The sequence below is a fragment of the Rhopalosiphum padi genome, chromosome 2 (assembly GCF_020882245.1).
Source record: "Rhopalosiphum padi isolate XX-2018 chromosome 2, ASM2088224v1, whole genome shotgun sequence".
Classification (NCBI taxonomy): Eukaryota; Metazoa; Arthropoda; class Insecta; order Hemiptera; family Aphididae; genus Rhopalosiphum; species Rhopalosiphum padi.
This window is the reverse complement of record NC_083598.1, coordinates 58,869,932-58,892,747: the sequence shown is the minus strand read 5'-3', so window position 1 is coordinate 58,892,747 and position 22,816 is coordinate 58,869,932. Positions and strand designations below refer to the sequence as shown.

The following is a 22,816-nucleotide window of genomic DNA, read 5'->3' as shown; positions in this document are numbered from 1 at the left end:
TTCAGTATAGAGTATAGACTGTAAACGCTGTAAACGTACCTTAAGTAGAATTTTAATAAACGTAACTTACAAAAATATGTCATAGTATAAAAAAGACAATTTATTTACACCTAAATACATTTATAAATTATTATTGATATTGATGGCAATTATACAGTGTTAAATGTTAATACAGCATGATTGCTCCGTTAGTTTTTTCTTCAATAATTGGCGATGGTGACTTTCTTGAACGATTACTGGTTGCCCAGAACACAATGAAAATATTCAGCATGTGTAAAATGGAAGCAAGAATTATAAACCTAAACAATCGAAACATTATTTTAGTATTTTTAACTAAAATCTGACTCTTAGTTTATGTTGGATGTAACTACAGACAATTTCTAAGTATATCCCCAAATATTCAGTTTGAATAACCGTTATCTTTTCTATGTTCAAGTTAACACTCTATAAGTACATACAATTTCTAATACTTCATATTTGGAGTTAGGTGAGTTCAAGTATAAACACCGAATTTTAAATTTCATTAATGAACTGTACGTTCTATATTTTACTTAAAAATATTAAATACAGACGGGGCGCAAACCCCATGGAGCTTAGTTTATTTTACAGTGAGGGAGGTTGAAAGTTGAACACAATATTATCCGAAAATAGATAAAACGGACAACAACTGCAAAATGGTGGCGTTTAAATTAAATTGCAAATAAAAAAATAATAATATTTAAATAACAATAAATAAGAAGGTGAACCATGTGGTAGTGAGACTATATGAATATACGTGTGTGCATTAATCGGAAAACAGAATAGAGACGGATAATGGCCTTTGTCGCCGACCCGTACATCCAGTTGACTCAGCCCCTCGTTTTGCCTTTCCCGTGATCCGGAAAAGGGTAAGAGAGTTTCGAGAGTTCGTGCCTTTTATGTCTCGTAGGTAACGGTTGAAGAAAAGAACGTCCATAGCACACGCTGCGATTACAGTGTTTCAAGTGCTCGTACAGTTGTAATTTATATTTTTTATAAATAATGTCATTAGTTCATTACCGTCTCACCTAACTGTTGAGACTAATTGTACCACAGAATAAAAAGAAAAATGAAAAACAGTGTAACAAACCAGAATGAGAATCCTAGTGAAGCATTTCCTTCTGATGTCCATTTATTGCGTCGATCGTCTTTATTCATCACATTGTACTGCAACCTCTGAAAATATTGACCAACCCAAAAACTGCCAGCTAACAGTTGGAAAAACACTGAAAAAAAAAAGATGCAAACCTGTCAGAAAAAGAAAAAACACAAACAGTAGAAGGAAGGTTATTTACTTGCACTGATGTTCCAAAAGTAAAGACCCGGTATGCCAGCTAGCGCAGATATAGGAGTGATGGCAGAATTTATGACTGCGAATACTGCTGCAGCCACGGCCATAACGAGGCCGGCTAATACCCCAATAACGGTCAATGCCCAAAGGCTGTACATCATAATATCCGGATCCATTTTCATCATTTCGATAACTTGAAAATTAAATAATTTATAATTAGATAAATACGAAATGATTAATATATTTTATTAAAAAGGTACAACTGATGCCTGGTGGTGTTAGTTTCTTTTATTTTATATATATATATATATATAGGTACGGAATTCAATGATAATAATCTTGAAAAAAAAACAAGGAAAACTCTCAACCAAAGCCGTATCTGGGGGAGGGTTTTGGTACTTTTCATTGAGTAGGTTAAATATATTGTAGATTTTAGCGTGTTAAATTTGAATTCTGCAATGATTAAACATTATTTATTGCATGATAAAAAAATCGATTTGATGTTGAGAGGAGATGGTGTTTGTATTGCTATTAATAATTTATTTTTCCATATAGTAATAGTATAATACGGTAGTCACTAGTCAACAGATACTAGATCGAACTAATTTTTACCAATAACAAATCGCATAATATACTATATTAGGTACCTATATAGTTATTAGTATATTTACTAATTATTATAAAATTATACTTGGAGTTAGTTAAGGCACTACTGTCTTTTTCGTGTTTGTGGTAGGTATTTCAGTATTTGTACTTTTTTATACCTATTTGTGTTTGAGCAATCATTCAATACTATACAAACTGAAGTATAGGTATCAGGTACCAAGATTATTTATAGCTACCATATTATATATATATATATAGACGGTATGTTTAAATTACTCTCAAAAGTAGGTTCCAATGTATTATAGATAGGTACCTATAATCCCAATGGTACCTTATTAAGGTATTTAGGTACCGTACCTACCATACTACCATCACTAACACATATTTGAAACCTATTCAAACACCCATAAGCAATTTAATAACTGTATAATTATTAATTCATTACTATACAATTTAGTACATGAATTTAAATATACTGTGTAATATCGTGATAGACATACATATTGTATTCCTACATATCATGCACATTCATAAATCGTGCATTATCATATACATGAAAAATAACACTAAAAGCATAAAAACCCGTACAATTTTTACCTTTTATGCATAGAATCGTTCAGACGAATTCTCTAGTTCCCTAATTGACTTCCCGACTTTCGTGAGACGACTAACTATTTGTTGTCTAATGGATAAGTGTATAATACCTACTCTCATATATATTATACATAGATATACACAATGATTTGGTAGCATATAAACTCTCTCAACCCATGTAATCATGTATCCACTAGGTGTCAGGACATTTGCACGGAATTCATTGTGGAACGACTGCGTGAGCGTTTAGAGTGAAACGTACCTACAAATCTTTCAGACTTCATTCATTCGTGAAGCACCTGCATGGCTGCATGCCTAATTATGGATCTCGAATTCGTGTGTTGTGTGGGCTACTCAAAATGCTATATCTATGTGAGAGAACTATGTTTTAGCTGTTCTACTTTCGTTCGGTTATTTTGAAGCCCTCACAATGAAATTTACTTTTTTACACATATGTAAAACAAATGCTGAAGTATGAACCTATAGGATACACACAAGTATAATGCATACAAGTCTAACCTAACCTATATAAACGCCTATACTATAGGTTATTAGTCACTATATTATGAGAACATAATCCAAGATAGTGATAGTACATGTGTAAAACTAAACTCTAGACGACATATAGTTCGACATTTATTTTATGCTTACAATATTATATATAATAGGTATAGTAGATTACTTACCTACGACCTACCTATAATATAGTAGTGTACTGCGATCGATTACTATGTATCTTTATCTTTTCCTGTGTTATATTAGTGGTACAGTAGTCAATGACTATATATTAATATATGTACCTATACCCGTATAAGTATAGCGAAAACGTATATACATTAAAGTAGACACAGGAGTGCAAATAAGAAAATAAATATGTACTAACCTACTAATTAAAGAACCTATGCTAGATTGTATTATAGAACTCACATTTTTAAATTATTTAAAAATTAAAAATATAAACCAAATTGTTGACAAGGTTTAATATTAAACGTGTTAGATAGGTCAATAAATTTATAAGTGTAGGTATATACTATATAGGTAATATAAACGGCGGATATTATTATACATTATACAATAGATCCATGCGACTTGCGAGAACACTCTTATACCTTTCATACAAATACTTATATATAATTTTAACTAGAAGACTGCTCGAGGCTGTTAATAAAGTACCCCTAATTTAATTTCAGAAGCCCCAGAAATTAATTAATTTTCAAATTAAAACCAAAAGGGTCAAAGTTTTTAATACTTTTTAAATTAGTAAGGAAAAATCATGTAAAAACAAATTTTGTTTATATTTTTTTAACTTCTAGTAAATTAAACTTTGTCTCATAATGAAAGTTAAAATATTTTCAAATTTATATCATGTATAATAAATTCTAATATGAATATTTGGTGAAAATTTAAAGTTTACTTGAGTTATATTAAAAAACAAAATCAATTTTGTCAATTAAATTCAGTAATTTTACGTAGGAATAAACACGATCCTATATATTATAATGTGCTGCAGCCAAAATATATGTATCTTATTAGTGATTAAAGAAGAAGATTGTAGGGAAATACTCTTAAAAATATAAATGGCAAAACACAAATTAATAAATATGGCCAAAGTTGAGTTAGGTGCTATTAAAAATTAATAATCTAATAATTACTTAATTATTATTTAGAAGAAAAAAATCGTTAAGTAGGTAATGATAATTTTATCATCCTTTACGTGTAATATCTAGTTGCTGCAATGTACTTATATATAAATATTTAATGTATTTAAAATACAGCCAACAACTATTTAAGCTTTTTAATATATATATATATATATATATATATATATATAGGTAGGTAAGTTACATCGTAAGATATTTTTATATTGTTGACTGTATCTATTATATTTTCTAATTTGTATATTGCATTTTCAAAAATAATTTATTGACAATATTGTTATCATAGTAGGTAGGTACGTGAGTATACTGCTTACCATCGACGCTATACGTCCGCAGTCCATAACCGATATTTAAGTACTTATCGCCGTAGAACAGCCCTAGGTTGACTTGGCCAACAGACTCGGTGGTGTTGGAAGTACGCCGAGCCGATGCCACGACCCATCGTTTAGAGCCCAGGCCAGCGCCAATGAGACCGATGGCGGCGCATGAGTAAATAAACGTGCAGAATATCAACCGGCGCTTGTTCAAGTTCATCTTCCCAGCGATGCCAAACCGTTCACCTATTAATCAATTGAACACACACACGATATATTTTAGTAAATCGTATTTGATATAATAATTATAATATACATGTTCGATTTTCACCACGATTAAAAACGATCAGTAACAGCTAGACTTCCCCTTAAAAGTTATACTATATTTGTAAGGCCTAACATCAAATATTAAATATTGTGTTAACAAAATTATGTATGATATTATGATATATAATAATATAAAAAGTTCCCCTCCCCCAAAAAAAACAAAAAACAAAAATCTGCCACTGAAAATAACGTATTTATACGAAAGTTATAATACATTTATAGACATACAAAAATTTGTATACCCGATATACACATTTTATACAAAAAAAAAATATATATATATATATATATAGTATACGTACGGTACGTAACTTACCAATAGGTACGTTTTTTACGTTCATAACGCTTTTTCAATTTCAATTAATCGATGTGATAGGTACAATTAAAATATGATCTATAGAATATAGATACATAACATATTATTATACTGTAATAGAAGATAAAAATAATAATAACCTTTACTCACAAATTGAATTACACGTTGTTGCATAAATATAATAGCTACCTACCTACAGTTTTATTCTGTGGTAACACAAAAATGGTTATAATGAATATAACCAATTGATTTCGTGATCATGTACATATAGTATACCTACTATACCTACTATTATAGCATGTATTATAATTATGTTGTATGTCACAGACATAATTATCGTATTTTTTGAAGTTTAACGTTAAGATGCTTTGTCATTTTAATTTCCTCTGCCCAAATGACAATATAATCAATATACAACATACGTACCTACGTGCTATATAATTATAACATTAAGTGCATCTCATTCCATGCTGTGTAATATACATTATATGCCGTTTACAGTATTTATTCGTTTAAAACGTTTTCAATGATGCATAAAGAGGTTCAGAAAGAGCAACAAATCAAAATATATTTCAATGACGTTCGCATATATTTAAATAGGTACGTCAAGTATAATCTATACAATTTACGAATACTCGGCAAAAAAGCAGACATCCCGTAGTGGAAATCGACCATACATATTACTATGTAAGGACTAAGGAAGTCGCAGAAACCAATTAAACGTTCGGTGCAGCGTGGAAAACGATTTCGCTCTTTGGTGACTTTCACTGTAGATACGACAAATTAAACGAAAAAAGGACATATTTATATTTTCAGTCGTCAATCAAAATAAATAAATTTAGTCATATTTATATGCAAATGAAACGATATTGTAAGTTATAGACATTACAATTTACATATATAAATATATTACTCGTAGATCGAGTTATCTCAAAGTCTAAAGATCTGAGATATTCACAGTAATTATTAATAGATATTAATTGTATATTAGACTATTATACTTTATATTCAGCTATTGGTACAATGTTTTTTCTAATAAAAAGTGTAACAAATATATTTCTATAGATCCAAGATAAATTTGAAACAGCAAATTTTTTTTAAGACTTAAATACTAAATAGTAAATCAATAATATTGTTTAACCTAATTAGTAATTTATTATAAAATTATTGCAGTAGGTGCCAGTATAAATATATAAGTACCTATGATATACACAACTTATATTACCTACTATCTAAAAATCAAAGAGTTCATTAATTTATTGTCGGTGATAAATATATAGTTAAAATAGCTTATGTAAATTTTTTATTAACAATTTTCTAGATATAATTAAAATAAAACTATCATTATCTTATTTTCATCAACTAATTAATTCATATAATTTCATTGGTTGTATATATTATAAATAGTTAATTTGAAACTCTAAAAACATAAAGTTAAAATATATACAAATTATATGCGTGCGTTATTAATAAAACTAAATTGAGTATATATTATAGGTACATTTAAATATGTTTAAAGAATTTAACATATATACTAATTATTTTCATGTTGCCTGACAAAAATGTAGTTATTGTGGGTCAATTGACTACTTATATAAATATATAATAATGTACAATATATTTAATAAATTTTACTTATGTAAATTGATGTTTTAAAAGGTATGAAAGCGAATATGTATTGCTATCTAATTCAAATATTTTCCTCATTCTCTGCACAGATTCGTAGTGATGATTAGTAGCAGGTACGGAAGAAGATTGCTGCAGTATTCCATACAGTATATAAGTTATGGGTGGAAGAAGTGTACAGCTAATGTACGACGTACATATCTACTAATGTGTACCGTACCTATATTATAAATCGATGATTTTAACTGATTTTCTATTTCTTTACTCGTGATAAATTGTTTTCAATTATGGTTATGACACTTTAGACTAATCAAGTTTTGTGGTTACTAAATAAAAATGTAAAATTATCAAATGTTTCTACTTTCTCAGCTGTGTTATTTTTAAAAAATGTGAAAACATTTGGAATATTTTATAAACTTATATTGGTAGAGTACATTTCTGGAAGTAAATCGTTCTTTTTGTAAGAACCAGCTGAGAACTGATCAAATGTAACGTGCAAAATTTCAAGAATGTAGAATTATATTCTGGTATTCAGAATAGTACCTTGGTAATTATTTTCTCAGTAATTTTGCCGTAATTAATTAATTACAAAGATTAACCTTTAAATAAAATATGTTGATGTTGAAAGTTAGTAGGTATATAAAAGCTCGTTATCAAAATATTACATACTATTTGATAACACAGTATTGGATAGTAATCTATACTTATTAAAATTAATCTCCCTTTTCGGACTCTCTACACGGGATCGCTCCTATCTGCAGTTAATTGCACAAAATTAAGATCCGAAGAAAAAATTTACATTCGCGTGCTGAGCCAAGTTTAGACGGTCCAGTTATTAAGTAGCACTTGACTAATGGATGCAGGCATGGTCTTGACACCTAATGTAGTATATTATATAGCCATTGACCTTGTCCACTCCGTTTGTATTTCTATTTATTTATGAATTATAGGTATACCTACCATTATACATTTACACGATGAGAAAACGTTCATATTTTTTCTCGACAAAAGGGTGTATTATGATTTATTAATACAGTTTTTATTCGATCAAACCTGTTACACACAGTATAATATATTAATAATATGTACTTACAAAATATACATTATTTATATTTAAACATTTTATTTTCACAAAGGAATGATATAATTATATCTAAATCAGACTATACATCATACTAACCTAACGCTTATATAGTTTAGACATTTAAAATAAAAACAATTATAACAGAGCGGTAGTTATTTTAAATACATTAATCATATTATATTTATAGTCAAAAGTTATGTTCTTATAAACGTACATTAAAATAAGTACTTTTTTGATATTTTAATTTTTGGTTTTAATATTTTCGAAAAAATATAAAATATAATAATATTTATTTATTGTAAAAATGTATTAAGATAATTATATATTTAGTTATTTAATTATTGCTATATAGACTATAGTTGAAAGTTTAACAGCATAAAAAAATATTACAGTTTTATTTCCCACCAGTATATTATATTTGACATGTTATAACTTTAATATAACTTTAGGTTAAGTACGCAATGTGCATAAAATACATATACTTATACCAATAGATCAGTACGGCCCGTAGAAATATATACTATCAGTACTACCACCTACCTACTTATTTTCTGTACGTACCTACTTATTTGTTTTATTTTGTGTATTTTAATTTCATTCAACTGTAGAATTTGTTTATAGCATAATATATTTTACAGTAAAGCGGATATTTATATACTTTAGACACCCTTCCCCAAAATGTTAGGTTTAAAAACAAAATTTCAATTTTTAAATGTATATTATGTAATATTCTAATTAGCAACACAAATAAATAAATCCCCCTATAAAAATTTCCAAGACATTTTCACCTGAGCGTTTAATATATCTATATAGGCTACTCATATTTCATATATTACGTATATAACAAGAGGTATCAACTATCAATGCACCTATATGCAGCACTGCACAGGTTTTGAAATGATCGCTTTGACAAAGTAACCTAATAAGTAATAACTAAAAAGTACAATATTTAATTTTATTTATGTATGAGTTATGAGGTTTCTGAAACCTTTCTGTGAAAATACTCAAACGTATACCTATATATAAGAGGTATACCCATATATACCTACATAATGTAATATTACAAAACCGTGTGCGTAGGTAAATCGTAATTTTTAACCGACAAAAACTCGGATCAGTGCTGATATATGCACATAAATAATAACTAATAATAAAAACCAAGGTACGAGTTTAATAGGAATAGGTAACGTTAAAAAAAATTAGACTATAAAAAGTGGCACGTCAACACTCTCGTTTGTTTGATAAAAAGTTACTTTACTTATTTATATTTTATATCAGCAATTTTTCAGTTCATATACATCACGGGTATCCTACAATTTTAAGTTAACATGTTAGAGCCTATACCTAAAAATACGTCGTACTTTGTATTATTATATTATGATGATTATTTAAATTTATTCATTTTAAATTTTTCAATAAAATTATTTAATAAACCTTAAATTGAGTTATCAATATGGTTTAATGCATTATGACCATTATTTTTATTGATTAAAAACATTTCATTTCAGTTTTCAGTTAAAATAATGACAATAATAGACAGAAGCATAGTATAAGATAAATTTGTATCATTTTGGTAAAAATAATATACCTAGTATTGCTATAGTTATAATTTACATTATTGTTATAATAGATACCTATATATTCGTTTGTTTTATAGATTCACTGCTAAGATTGCTCGTTTGTTTATTATTCATGTATAATACAGTAGGTATTATTAATTTAAATATATCTTTTTAATGAATCTTTCAAATTTTAGTTTCATGATTGTACTTAAATAATATTGTATGCAAATTATACAAATATCATATATATATATATTATACTGTACTATACTTGTTTACATCAAAACCAAATTTAGAAATGTATTAACTATGACATGATTAGTCTTATTATTATCAGTATTCAGTAATAATATTAATTATTATCACTTAACTATAATTAAGTTGGTAAGAGAAACGAAAATAGTAGGTACCTATACTTCTACTGTTTATTTTTACTTTAATTATAAATTTATCGATATAGTATTTATATTTCATAATATAGGTATAAGTATAAACGATTTTTACTTCTCTTTTTATTTTTCACTATGCAAAATACCAAATATAAAACACAAACTTAGTATGAATATTAATACTTGCTACACGGTTTATCATACCTATAATATTTTCAATGATTTTGTAACAAAATAATTAACTCATGTTCGTGTTTTGTTATTAATCGAATTGAGCTGCGCCGGATGTACCTACACGATGATAAGTACTAGAAAATTAGCCATGGTCCGAGAAGTAATTAACACAGTGACCTGACCATAGCGAAGACGGAAATGTCCTCAATGTTATATTTTAACATATTTACAAAGAACCTATAATATAGAATATATAGTACAATAATAAGACAGTATATATGAAGGAAATTCGTTAACTATGTTTAAATTATTCGTTCGTATTATTATTGCTAACCATTTTTGAATAAGAAAAAACATATTCAAATTTTTTAAAAGTGGTATCGAGAAAAAATATAATAGTAGGTATATATTATACTGTTATGTTATACGGATTGTATATAATGTTTATTATTCGCGGTTATTTGAAATTTTGAACGGACTACACTATTTGGATTCTAAAAAAAATCATATTTTACCGTATGCATCTGAGTATCTGACTAAATAATAATATATATATATAGATATGCATATATACACAATACACATATATTTAATATGATTATTATTTTTATCGATTTGATCCGGATGTCATAATATACAACACGTACCTCGTCATCATATTGTCGTAGTTCTAATATCACTGCTGCCGGCTTATAATAATTACATTATCCTGAGAATATTGTAATGAATAACAAAGTACATGTCTGTATATATATTCATTTAAAATATATAATTAAAGAAATATTCTTATAAAAACTAGGTTTATTAATCTATTAAAATATTTTTATTTTATTTTTTAATTATGTCACAGAACTCTTAAAAGTCCTAACTCCTAATTCATAAGTATAAATAGAAGCGCGTGCTGGAGATCGAGGGGAATTATTGACATGCTCTAATGATTACTGTAGTGTATGATTATTATATGAAAGTATACAGTATATACGTATACGGTTATGTATATAGTGTATACATTATACATATTATTATTATTATTGGCTTTCACGTGTGCAATATCAAAACCATTTTACCAATAATACCACGATACAATGATTGCAACCAAAATATCAAATTACTTTTAATATAAAATATAATATTGGTATAGCTAGGTACACCGAATTTTCACTTTCCCTATGTACACAAATGCTAATTATTCGAACGAAATTTGGTCAAGGTTACTTATATGCATGTTAATATTAAAATTATATGCGACACAATTACATTTAAGAATATATCTACCTACGTAAATAATCTATTTGTATAAAATATTATTATAATACATATTATTATATATATTATGTACTTACACTAATAAATAAGTAATTTAATCATTACAACATTTTGAATTTTATGTTGATACATGCACTGATGTACGTATTGGTCGCCGCCAACTTATCGTATAACAATTTTGTACAAAATATATAATATTAAGTGGTGCACGAGTCCACGTCTTGCATATTAAATTTGATGCACACGTGAGCCGGGTCATTGGACCGCTCTTCGGACCATAGGTTTGGCCGATTAAACTGGCTGACGGCGTGATCGTAGAGATGATTCGATAAGACCTTATGAAGAAAAAAAACGAAAGACAAAAAACACGACATACAAAACGATTTTGTACACATTGCATAAAACCGTAGATTTATACAAATAAATGCATTAAGTAGGTCGGATACGACCGAGAGTCGACGACCAACGCGTGATGTATTTATTGCAGCGAGTGGTACCTAAATATAAAAAAATATATAGGTAATATAATATATATATTATAAAAAAAAATCACTGGCGTTTAAGTCTCCATTCAACGTCGTTACCGCGCGCAAACCAGTTGGATAATAATAAATTTTAATGTATAATGGGTCTTATACTTATGTCTTAGGTCAGTAGGTAGGTATAGTGTATTCTCCATTTATTATATGAAGTAAGCTTATTACCTTTCAATATGAATTAATTTTAAATAAAATGATTTTCTGGTAAACTATATTTTTTTCAAACTTACACAGTTTGGGTACTTATATGAGTCATAGCTCTAGCTGGTATAACATATAAAATTAGTATGACTAAATTATTTATTTATTATTACTAATAAATAGTAATGTATATAAATAATAAATATAATATAAAAACAAATGTATACAAAGTAGCGATATGTCGATATATTGATCTTTTGTTCTACTTTGACCTAGGTATTAATAATTATTACTATTAGTTACATATTAGTTAATAACTATAATAGTTATTAGTTATAAGTTATAACTTATAACTTATAGGTCCTAAACCTCGGTTGTGTATCTACCGACTACCTCTAATATATTATGTAAATTATTTTGTATAGGTATATTAGGTAAGTATAATACAATGTATTATGATAGTTTGTATGTACCCGTAGTACCATTGAATTTAAATTTATAATCAATGCTTTAGTTCCTATAATATGAATATCATAATTATTGTTTTGATGTATTAAAATATTTACAGTTATAAAATGTAAATTAGATACATGCTTGTATACCTATCGGCTATCGCCTATCACAATACATACATTATACAATTTACAAAAAATATTATTGAATATGTTTAATATTTATATATAAATCATATATTATATATGATTATATTAATATAAGAATAAATTGTTGATTTAAAAACAATCATCTAATAAAACGGTTTTATTATTATTGTGGGATGCAAATCTACACCCTCACATTCCGTTTCAATGATTACAATAATACCATTGAATATACTTTAACTTTTAAGTAGGTATAATATAACTGCATTTTGTACTAATAAGTATGTAAGATATGAATATACTGTAAATTATGATTTATATAATACTAATAATACCTAATACTGCACTTCAGCATATTTATATATATATACTATATAGTCAAAGTCCGCAGAGAATAATATAATATAAAAATTAAGATATCTTATACAATATGTATAATTTATGTATCTACTACCTATATCCAGCTATCCTTAAAGTTTAAGAATTTCATCTAATAAACGAGATTTATTTATTTTAAATTATATTAATACTATATTTTATAATACGTAACATTATTTTAAGCCTTTAACATTCAAAATTAAATTAAATTTTTTTTTTTTTAATTTAAGTTAGGTCATAACTATACATATATTTATATATAAATAAATAATATAGGTAGATATTTGGTTGTACATAGACAATATTAACAAATGTGTTATATAATTATATAAACTTACTTAGTAAACATTTTCCATACTGGACTTTATTTTGTAAATTGTAATAAAATTAATATAATACCTATATTATAATAAATTAGTTAAATTCAATAGTATATATATATATTATATGTATCATTATATCATAAGTATTTGTATAATCAACGGTTCTAGCAAGGATAAAATCTAAAATTTATCTATGTAAAACAGATAGGAATATTTCTTAATTAAAATTTAAAAGTACTCAAATGTTTAAATTATATTTATGATAATTCAATATAACGACTTTAGTATCATATTTATAGGGTTTAATAATACAGTACAAAAGTATAAAATTATAATTTAATTCCCATAGTCAAACCCGTTATTTTTTTTTATTTTTTCTAACATATATAGATATATGCATATACCATTATTATAATTGTTATCTTTGAATGCTTGAATAAATCTATTGTCTGAACACCTATCATAAATACCATTAATACTTACAATTAAGTATTAACATATACCCATATAGTATAATACATTAATATAATATTATAGTTAATAAGATTTATTTACAACATTAATTTTATTTTACAGCTCATTGCATAGGCAGCATATACTATATATTATATATTATTATCTATATTATATTATTATAGATGGGTATATAGGTGTGAAATGTGATTACTTATTAAATTCGCTATTTTATAGTTAAAAATAAATATTTTAATATACATTTTAATAACAAAAGTAAATATACGCTAACCATGTTTTCATATTATAACTAATTACAAAATACATAAATATGTATATTGTATATACATGACTTCATAAAATCTTATATATATATATGCCTATAGGTATTCCCCATACTTGTAACAATTTATATTTTACAATTCAAATAAATATTATACTATTTTAATAAAGTGAGTAATTTTGAAGGACTATTATCTTAATAATTTAATAAGTGTATATATAGGTACCTAATATAACATTGAACTATCGAAGCCAAATGCTGCACCACGTAATAATATAATAGGAATGAAACGTGTGGACTATAACATATTAAATCTCGGATGGATGATCATCTGGAATGTATATTGACTAGGTATATAATATAATATTATAATATATTATATTAGTTCGTAATTTAAATTTTTTAACATACGCAAAATGTTTCTGTATTATGTCATAGAAAATACATACATTAATTACCTACATATAGACGGAGACAATATTATAAAATTTAAGATGCATGGTACCTAAAACTGCAGTGTCATTGAGTCAACATATATATGTATAACAATACATATATATTGCGTTGTATTGTTGGGATAATTTCATTGTTTTAAACGCAAACCAACAAATACTGCAGCTGGTCAAGTTAAATTTACTATAATAATATTCCTATAATCCCTCTCTCTCTCTCTCTCTCTCTCTCTCTCTCTCTCTCTCTCTGTATATATATTATATATATAATATATATATATTAAAATCAAACGCATCAGTGAACATCGATTTGAACGAACTACGCTGTGTATCTATTAGGCATTAGCTTACGAGTATACTGTATACTTGATGGAGACTATACATAATCCGACTATATATCTACCTTACTAACGTATTTATCGATATTTATGTACATGTGATATAAAATGGGAACGTCATAAGCGACGATTATGGGTACTCATGTGTATATAGTATATAATAATATATGATATTACATATTATTTACATTGTTATACAGTTGTAGCCTTATACGAATATTATATGAATAAGCATCTGTATGACTATCGCTGCGATCATCTGAGCATTATAATACAACAGTATTGATTGAATACCAAACACCTATCTATATTTTAAGAGATCTGTATTTTAGGCGTGTATGCTACGATATGGTTTAGTGATCTCTATATGACTATATAGCCATCGGGCGTCTGTACAAAAAATATATACGCTGTCGTTCGGGAAAAAGCAACTATTACTACGTCATAAAATTATAGAATAGGTTAGGTTCTATTTACAATGATTATTAACCCCGTTGGAAACGCAACTGTGCACATGAAAATGTATTTTTTACACGCATGGTCTGAGAATAAATCGAGTTCCGTTTTCATATTATTGTCTGTAAAACGTCAATGTGGGTATGTAATATATATTTATATATTACTATTATAGTAGTTAGTAGTTACTTACATAATATCATTATAATTATATACGTTTCGATTAAAAATAGGGATCGCACAGTCATTGGCAGGTGCACGCCGAAAAAGGGGCATGGTGCTACACAAAACAAACTGTTACGCATATAACAATATTTTAATATATTGTATATTATTGTGTATACACACAGACACAGTGTATTTAGGTACAGTTTACACCATAACAGCCGCATGCACTTTACAAAAATGTTATCCAACCCTGACGCTGAACGAGACATTCTGCAGCTGTTGTATTTTAATTTTATTTAGGTGTTCCTATATATTATATGTACACAGATACTTATAAAATGAGTCGAAATATTTTCCACTGCAGACTCTAACAGTGTATAAATGTATAATATATAATATAACCTGTTTTACAGCTACGATATATTATACTATATGCTTATAGAGACCACTATTTTTTGTAGCGGCCAGTGTACCAATCTTAAGTACTTCCAGTAAAATATTTTACTTAAAACTCATTGTCGGAAACAAAAACAAATATGCTTGAAGCGTACCTATAAATTATAATACGTATATAACTGTATAGTGTACATGTGCAGACATAATATTCTATATCGTGATATATATATTATATATAGATATTATGTATATATTATATAGATCAGTCAAGTCGTCTGAACAAGGAGAATCCGTACAAATATTTATTAAATAAAATTACAATCCACACACGCTACACGCATAAATACTATGTAGGCCCTTGCTTTGGCACAAATCACGAACTACAAACTATACGTCTCGACATTTTTCTCCACTTTATACCGTAACCTGATTTTTTTTTAAATGTGAACAGGCACTAATTAACTTTGCCCTAGAGATTATAGAGAATGCTATGCCAAATCCAATACGCCTGAGTTTGTTCGATGCACTTTAATCACTTGGATAATGAAATCATCACGCGTAGTCGTTATAACGACGACTAGGAATGATTTGTTTTTTCGTGTAACCTTCAGATAATTTTTCAATTACGCACCTGTACGTTTATCCTTAAAATAATTTATTATGATGATTATTGTTTTAATATAAATGTTTGAGTACCTTCAACAGCTTCGAATTGGAACGATGTGAAGAAGTCGGGGAGTTATTAAACGGAAAAGAAGATTAGTGCAGTAGTGTACTATTTCAGTAATATAGTATATATTTCATGAAAATGTACATTAATATATTAATAAATAAATTCATGGAGTATACATACACCATGTAGGTATACATCATAATATTATTATACCTAGTACTTACTAAGATGGTTTTTACGTATTATTTATTGTATGGGTGTATGTAGATTTGTCCATATTCACATCCCACTATTACAATATATACATACGCATATGTAAGTAGGTACCTAGTCATATTGGTCACTTATATACTACAAAATAAAATATATTTTATTTAATTAGAATTTAATCTATAGTATCGTTGGCTAAAAAATAGTGTTATCCTTTGTTCTAAAAAGCTAATGACGCGTATATATAGGTATATATATATCAAATAATATTATCATATTGTGTATGGTAAGTAAAATGCACTAAAACCTGCACATATAAGTATATTTTCATACTCGCGCCTCGCGGTGATAAGATTTTCCTCGAGACATAAATAGGTACATCGTGTCATCATCCCTTTTGTGTTGTTGAGCTTTAATTTAAGTATACCTAACTAACATATAAGTTGTTCGACAAACCATTTTATCGACTAATGAAATGTGTATTGTTTGGTAATTATATAACTGTCTATAGTCTTTTCACGTGGACTACAACTTCGACTGCGGGTCCGCGGCCCTTTATAAGAGACAGCTGTTGGCGTTGTTATACAATACACACAACGGCGGTCAAGGTTGATATGCTATTGTTCCCATCATAAACCTTGCGTACACAACAATACTGTCGCCTGTCATAGTGTCGTCCACGTAGTCGGGCTCGTAAGCAACCAGTAACTACTAAGTACTAAATCATCTACCTACGTTAAAACTTAATAGTATATTGTATATATGCATCACATGTAACGTAAAATATAACTGAATACTTTAAGTCTTTACTTTCCAATTTATACATAAATTCTTGTTTAAATATGCATGCATAGTCATTGCAGGTCGTACTCAATATTATATTGTACAATTTAAAAAATGTAATGTAGGTACTTAATACCTATAATGTTTTTGCATCCCGGGTGGATAAATATAGGTAACCTACCGCTAGTACCTAATATAAATAACAGTTTACCGGTATATAAATGCAGTAATTGAAGTAATTCGATTGTTTGTGTACGCTGTTCAATTTTAAACGCAACAATAACGACAGTCACAACGATTTATGACTGTTATTAAATCGGTACTATGAGAATTCCGTACTAATGCCTATACAATATACCTATAAGTATAGTAGCCCCTGAAAACTGCAAATTATTATTATAGACACGAACAATTACTACAGCAGCGCATCTCTTTGAATAATTACATTCGAAGGCGAAAGTGCAGCCGTGTGCCCGTGTAGACCGTGTAGTACTGGCAAAATACCTAAACAGCTACCTATACATTATTATTGTGGCCGGTGCAGTGTTGTAACCGTAAAATGTCGTCGAGCAATATTGGCGTTAATAACCGTTATTATTTCGTATACATAGAAACGCGCGCGAGGCAATCGCAGCAGCAGGCCCGTCACCCGATAATAATAATAATAATAATAATAATAATAGTATAATACCATAATAAGAAGCATAGCCCGGCATAGGTAAATATTATTGGTTATTTTTTTTCGATTTCAAAAAAATATACTGAGATTCATGAAAAACAAATTATAATACTAGATACTATATATATATATACCTACTGTATGGGTAACTTGGGTAAGGTATACCGATTCTTTTATCGAAGAACACTTAATATTCTACTAAAAAAAAAAAAAACTATTAAAATGTTCAGAAATTTTATTTCTATCTATCAAAATACTCCAAATAATATTCTGCTTAGGAATAAAAAATTAAAAGTGTACTAATAAAAATATCGTTGTACGGACTTCTAGCTGCGGAATTGTTGGCGCTTGTAATTGCAGCGGATAAACGCCGACCTTCAGTCTAAAACAATGGAATTTGCTTTTCGTTTCAAATAACGTGAGGTTGTCTCCGTGACGTTTTGCTCTGTACCCATCGTAGGTAAACGTATTTAGATACAATAAAATAATAATATTAACCACGCGCAATTCAGTCGTTTTCCCCCTCATTTCTGAAGCGTCTTTCTCGTAACGTTCCGATTGAACAATATTGCATAACTATACACTACGGTATATGATACCCCCGCAGCCAGGATCACGATGTGCACATATATACATATATATAATATATATATATATATATATATATATATATATATATATATATACCTATCGTGGGAAATGCTTAGGATAATCGTTGTGAAGCGGAATCTTCGATTTCTAACGAATTTAATACATAATATTATAAATAACATATATAGGTACACATACAAATTAAAAATATGCGCTTGGAAGCTATATAGATGGGCAATGTATTTAGATATAATATTTAAATAAACAATATCATATTGTGTTCCATATAAACAGACTCTTGTACGCGATTACCCGCAATTACATAATTATGTGTACGCGCCAATTCTGTATTACATTATGTTTATAGGTACCTATAGGTACTGTGTTTATATACGATGGCGTCATCCGCACACGACACACGAAAAAGTCAATGCTGTCGTCAGTTTTTGTGTCAGCGTCGTCGTGCATATAGGTACACACGTGGTCTAAATAGCATACAGCAACGAAACAACGAAACAACGATACAAAACCCGCGATAAAAAGTCATTTTATACTTTTTATACAACAGGTAGGCAGGTACACGACGAGTTTGATAATGCAAGCCGGTATATAACAATAATTATGACGGATAAAACTGGGTTTGTGGTACGCGACTGCAACAGTATGCAGGACCTTGTAACGATATTATACACGGATTCGATCGATAAGGTTCATTATTCTGTGGATATAATATTCTATACCTATACGCGCGTAATATCATTAGGTCTATGTATGTAAACAAAAAAAAAATACATAAAAATGTGCGTGAATTGCATGGAAAAACATTATATATATACTTATAGGACGTGATGCACGCGTGCTATTCGTATTGAAATATTTCGAAACTTTAGATAGCAGAGATTCATATGGTATAAAAACCGTTTGAATGTATAATATTATTGTGATAGACCATCCGCCATGCGTTAGTAATCAATTAACTGATACTGCCGATAGTTTAAAGTAGGTAAGTATATATAATTATAATGTATAATAATTTATGTGTACAGGATTTTTTTGCGGCTTGTGCAGGATAGTTTTATAGTAGTACTCTTCATCGACTTGCTTCTATAACTATACTAGACAACCGTACAGAATAATTATTGATAAGAGTTAAACAAATTAACGTGCGAACACTTATGGATGCGTGGTAGCGAGAGTACCTGAACTAAAACACTATTATACGCGTTTCTACGTACCTATGTTTAAATATTTACTATTGCAACGTGAAACAATAAAAATAAATTCAAAATTTAATCTCACCTTCGACCACTTCTAAATTATACATTATCTTGTATAAAAATTATAAAAAAGAACAATAATGTAATTCGAACTTCAAAACATCAAATTATATGATAGGTACATTGTAAATACTTTTACATGCAAATAAAAATATAATTAAATTTTTTATTGAATCCGTTATAAATTATTATTGAACATTAAATTTTAATGTTACATATTTTAACTTTACAAAATAAGGGTAACTATTTGGAACAGTTATTTAAAATTTAGTTATAAGTGTTATTAAAATTGAAAACATCAATAATTGAATGACAACATTCATAGATCATAATAACAATTTATTTACTTAATTATATTTAAAAAAGGTATTATATTAATATTTAAGTTATTAATTAGATTTAACTTAAAAGCATTAAAAATTGATTTTTTTTAAAGTTAGGTACATTAACATTTTTTTTTATTAATAATTATTATTTAATATTACAATTTATTATAGTTTAATAATTATCAATAAATACCAAAATATATATTAATATACCCATACCTTTAGGACCTTCCATCTCAAATTATTAATTCTTGTATACATAATCCACTGCGCTATATTATTACTAAACACAATACATACATATGTATATACAATATATAAATATATATTATTATTTTTTTAATTGTTAACTGTCATGACTCGATCAATTTACATAAAATATAAAAACGAGTTGCGAAAATTAAAAATTCTAATGTAACTGGTATTCGCAGTTTTAATGTAGGTAAAACAAAAACACATAACTTCAACAGATCTACTAGAAGTAAAAATATTATAAATATATATAACATATTATATGTAGGAACCAACACGATTATCACAAATGTAACGACAAAACAATGAAATATTATTGTTTAATGTTCATATATTTAAAATGATACTCACATGATAAGAATTCCGCAAGAATAATTATTATAACGAAGTGACAAACTATCTGTCCTGCCGATTACCGTTGCAAGTCACTTCACACGAACAGGAATCAACTGATAAGCAAAACAACTATTTTGAATATATTAGATTCGCGGGCTAGTCTATTTTCAATAAAGAAAATGCATTGTTAACACGAACCAGCGGTGCGAATTGAATAAACGAGGACGAATTACGACGGGTTCAACATAAACTGATGGTAGGTCCGTAGCCGAGTTCCGCTCGTTCCGTGCCGGTCGTATCTCCCCACTCACATTATTCATGCAGTAGGTAACACTATACAGGTACCTACACCGAAAACTACATGCTGTATTTACAACCTTTAGTAGTATAGAACTGGTGGGTGAAGGTTTTGGTGCATGGTGAATTTTTATTCTTCTTTTTTTCCACATCAGTAGATACAGCAAATGTCGCGGTATCCTTCTAAATATATAAAGAAAATCTTATCTATACCTATATTGATTATATTTTATGTATTAAACAAAACGGTAACGCGACGTATTTATAAGCGATGCACCGATTTTATAATCCTATTTTAATACAATTTAGATAAATTCAAATTTTTTTTTCAATGATTTCTCGACCTCTTCGTGTTATAATCGGTTACTAAACTTATAACAAAAAAGTAACTAAAAAAAGTAACTAAAAGTAACTTATTACTACTTTACTAGTTACTATTATATACCTAATTATTGTACGGAATGAAATCTATAAGCAAATCTTAATGGTTTATTATTGGAAAACATTTTCACATTTTACCGTTAGTGAATAACCAGATAAGTATGGACTTATCTGCTTTTTGCACTTAATATCGCGGCGAGTCGTGACCAAGACAAGTCCATCAACATAAACATATAATAATTCTATAAACATCAATTGGGTATACAATATAAGTATCTCGTTTTTGGATTGAAATATATGTTGGTGTTAAAAAGATATCGACATATCGTTCAAAACGATCAAAATGTAATTTTCCGAAAAAATGGACTTGCTTATATATATTACAGGAAGCCCCGAAGCCCTTCATAAATATTTTAAATTTTAAGATAATCAAATTTTTTTCTATATAATACACATACAAAATATAATATCAAATTATATTATTAGACGTATACGGTATACATAAATCCTTTGAAGTCATTAAAATCCATTTATGTACATATAGGTACTGTATATTACTTTGATTTGTTTTGATTAACAAAACTACAAAAGTATAATATAATTAACATAATTTTATATGTACATTTTCTGATTTTCGTAATAATTTGATTTTGTTTTTCTAAACACTTTAGATTCAAATTCTAAATATAAAGTTATGTTAAGAATAGTGAAAAAAAATAAAATATGTAGGTACATACAATTTGCCTATAATATCAAACATTTATTTAAATACTGAATAAGTGTTATTAGTCAGGAATATAAATTTAAATATATAAAATCTAGAAGTTTTATATTTTTTAAGAGAGTAATTATTTCTATTTACGCTTGTTTTAATTTAATACCTATAAATCAATTTCTATTTTTTTTTCGTATTACGACTGTTACGTTTAACTAATTAATTATCATGTAATCAATCATTGAACAGGTTAATTTGTTAACCATTTAATTGTATAAAAAATTGTATGAAGATATAATATATAATATACAACAATAAACGCTAATTATTGTGTTATATAATCGTCGTTCCACTACAATTTGAGATACTATATATCGAGCAAGTCCTTATAAAAAGGCCAAAAGAGAGTGATAGCGTAAATTTTGTTCCAGTTTATATCCATCGATTCACATCATACAATTTGAAGGATGACTATTTTTATGCAGTTAATAATTTAATATAATGAAACTTAAACGTCACGCTCTTCTCTGGCGTCCAATTTGGAC

The 22,816-nt window shown here is 27.7% G+C and overlaps 1 protein-coding gene across 1 annotated transcript; it reads right to left on the bottom strand.

The window, feature by feature from the left end:
* Positions 1–36: 36 nt before the first annotated feature.
* On the bottom strand, positions 37–21,143 carry LOC132920239 (clarin-3). Its single transcript, XM_060982479.1, has 5 exons — positions 20,894–21,143; positions 4,482–4,727; positions 1,314–1,502; positions 1,109–1,244; positions 37–299 (listed from the first exon to the last, which is right to left on the bottom strand). Exons 2-5 carry the CDS (start codon positions 4,699–4,701, stop codon positions 167–169), a joined length of 678 nt encoding a protein of 225 aa, XP_060838462.1. The 5' UTR covers positions 4,702–4,727; positions 20,894–21,143; the 3' UTR covers positions 37–166.
* Between the last annotated feature and the right edge of the window lie 1,673 nt (positions 21,144–22,816).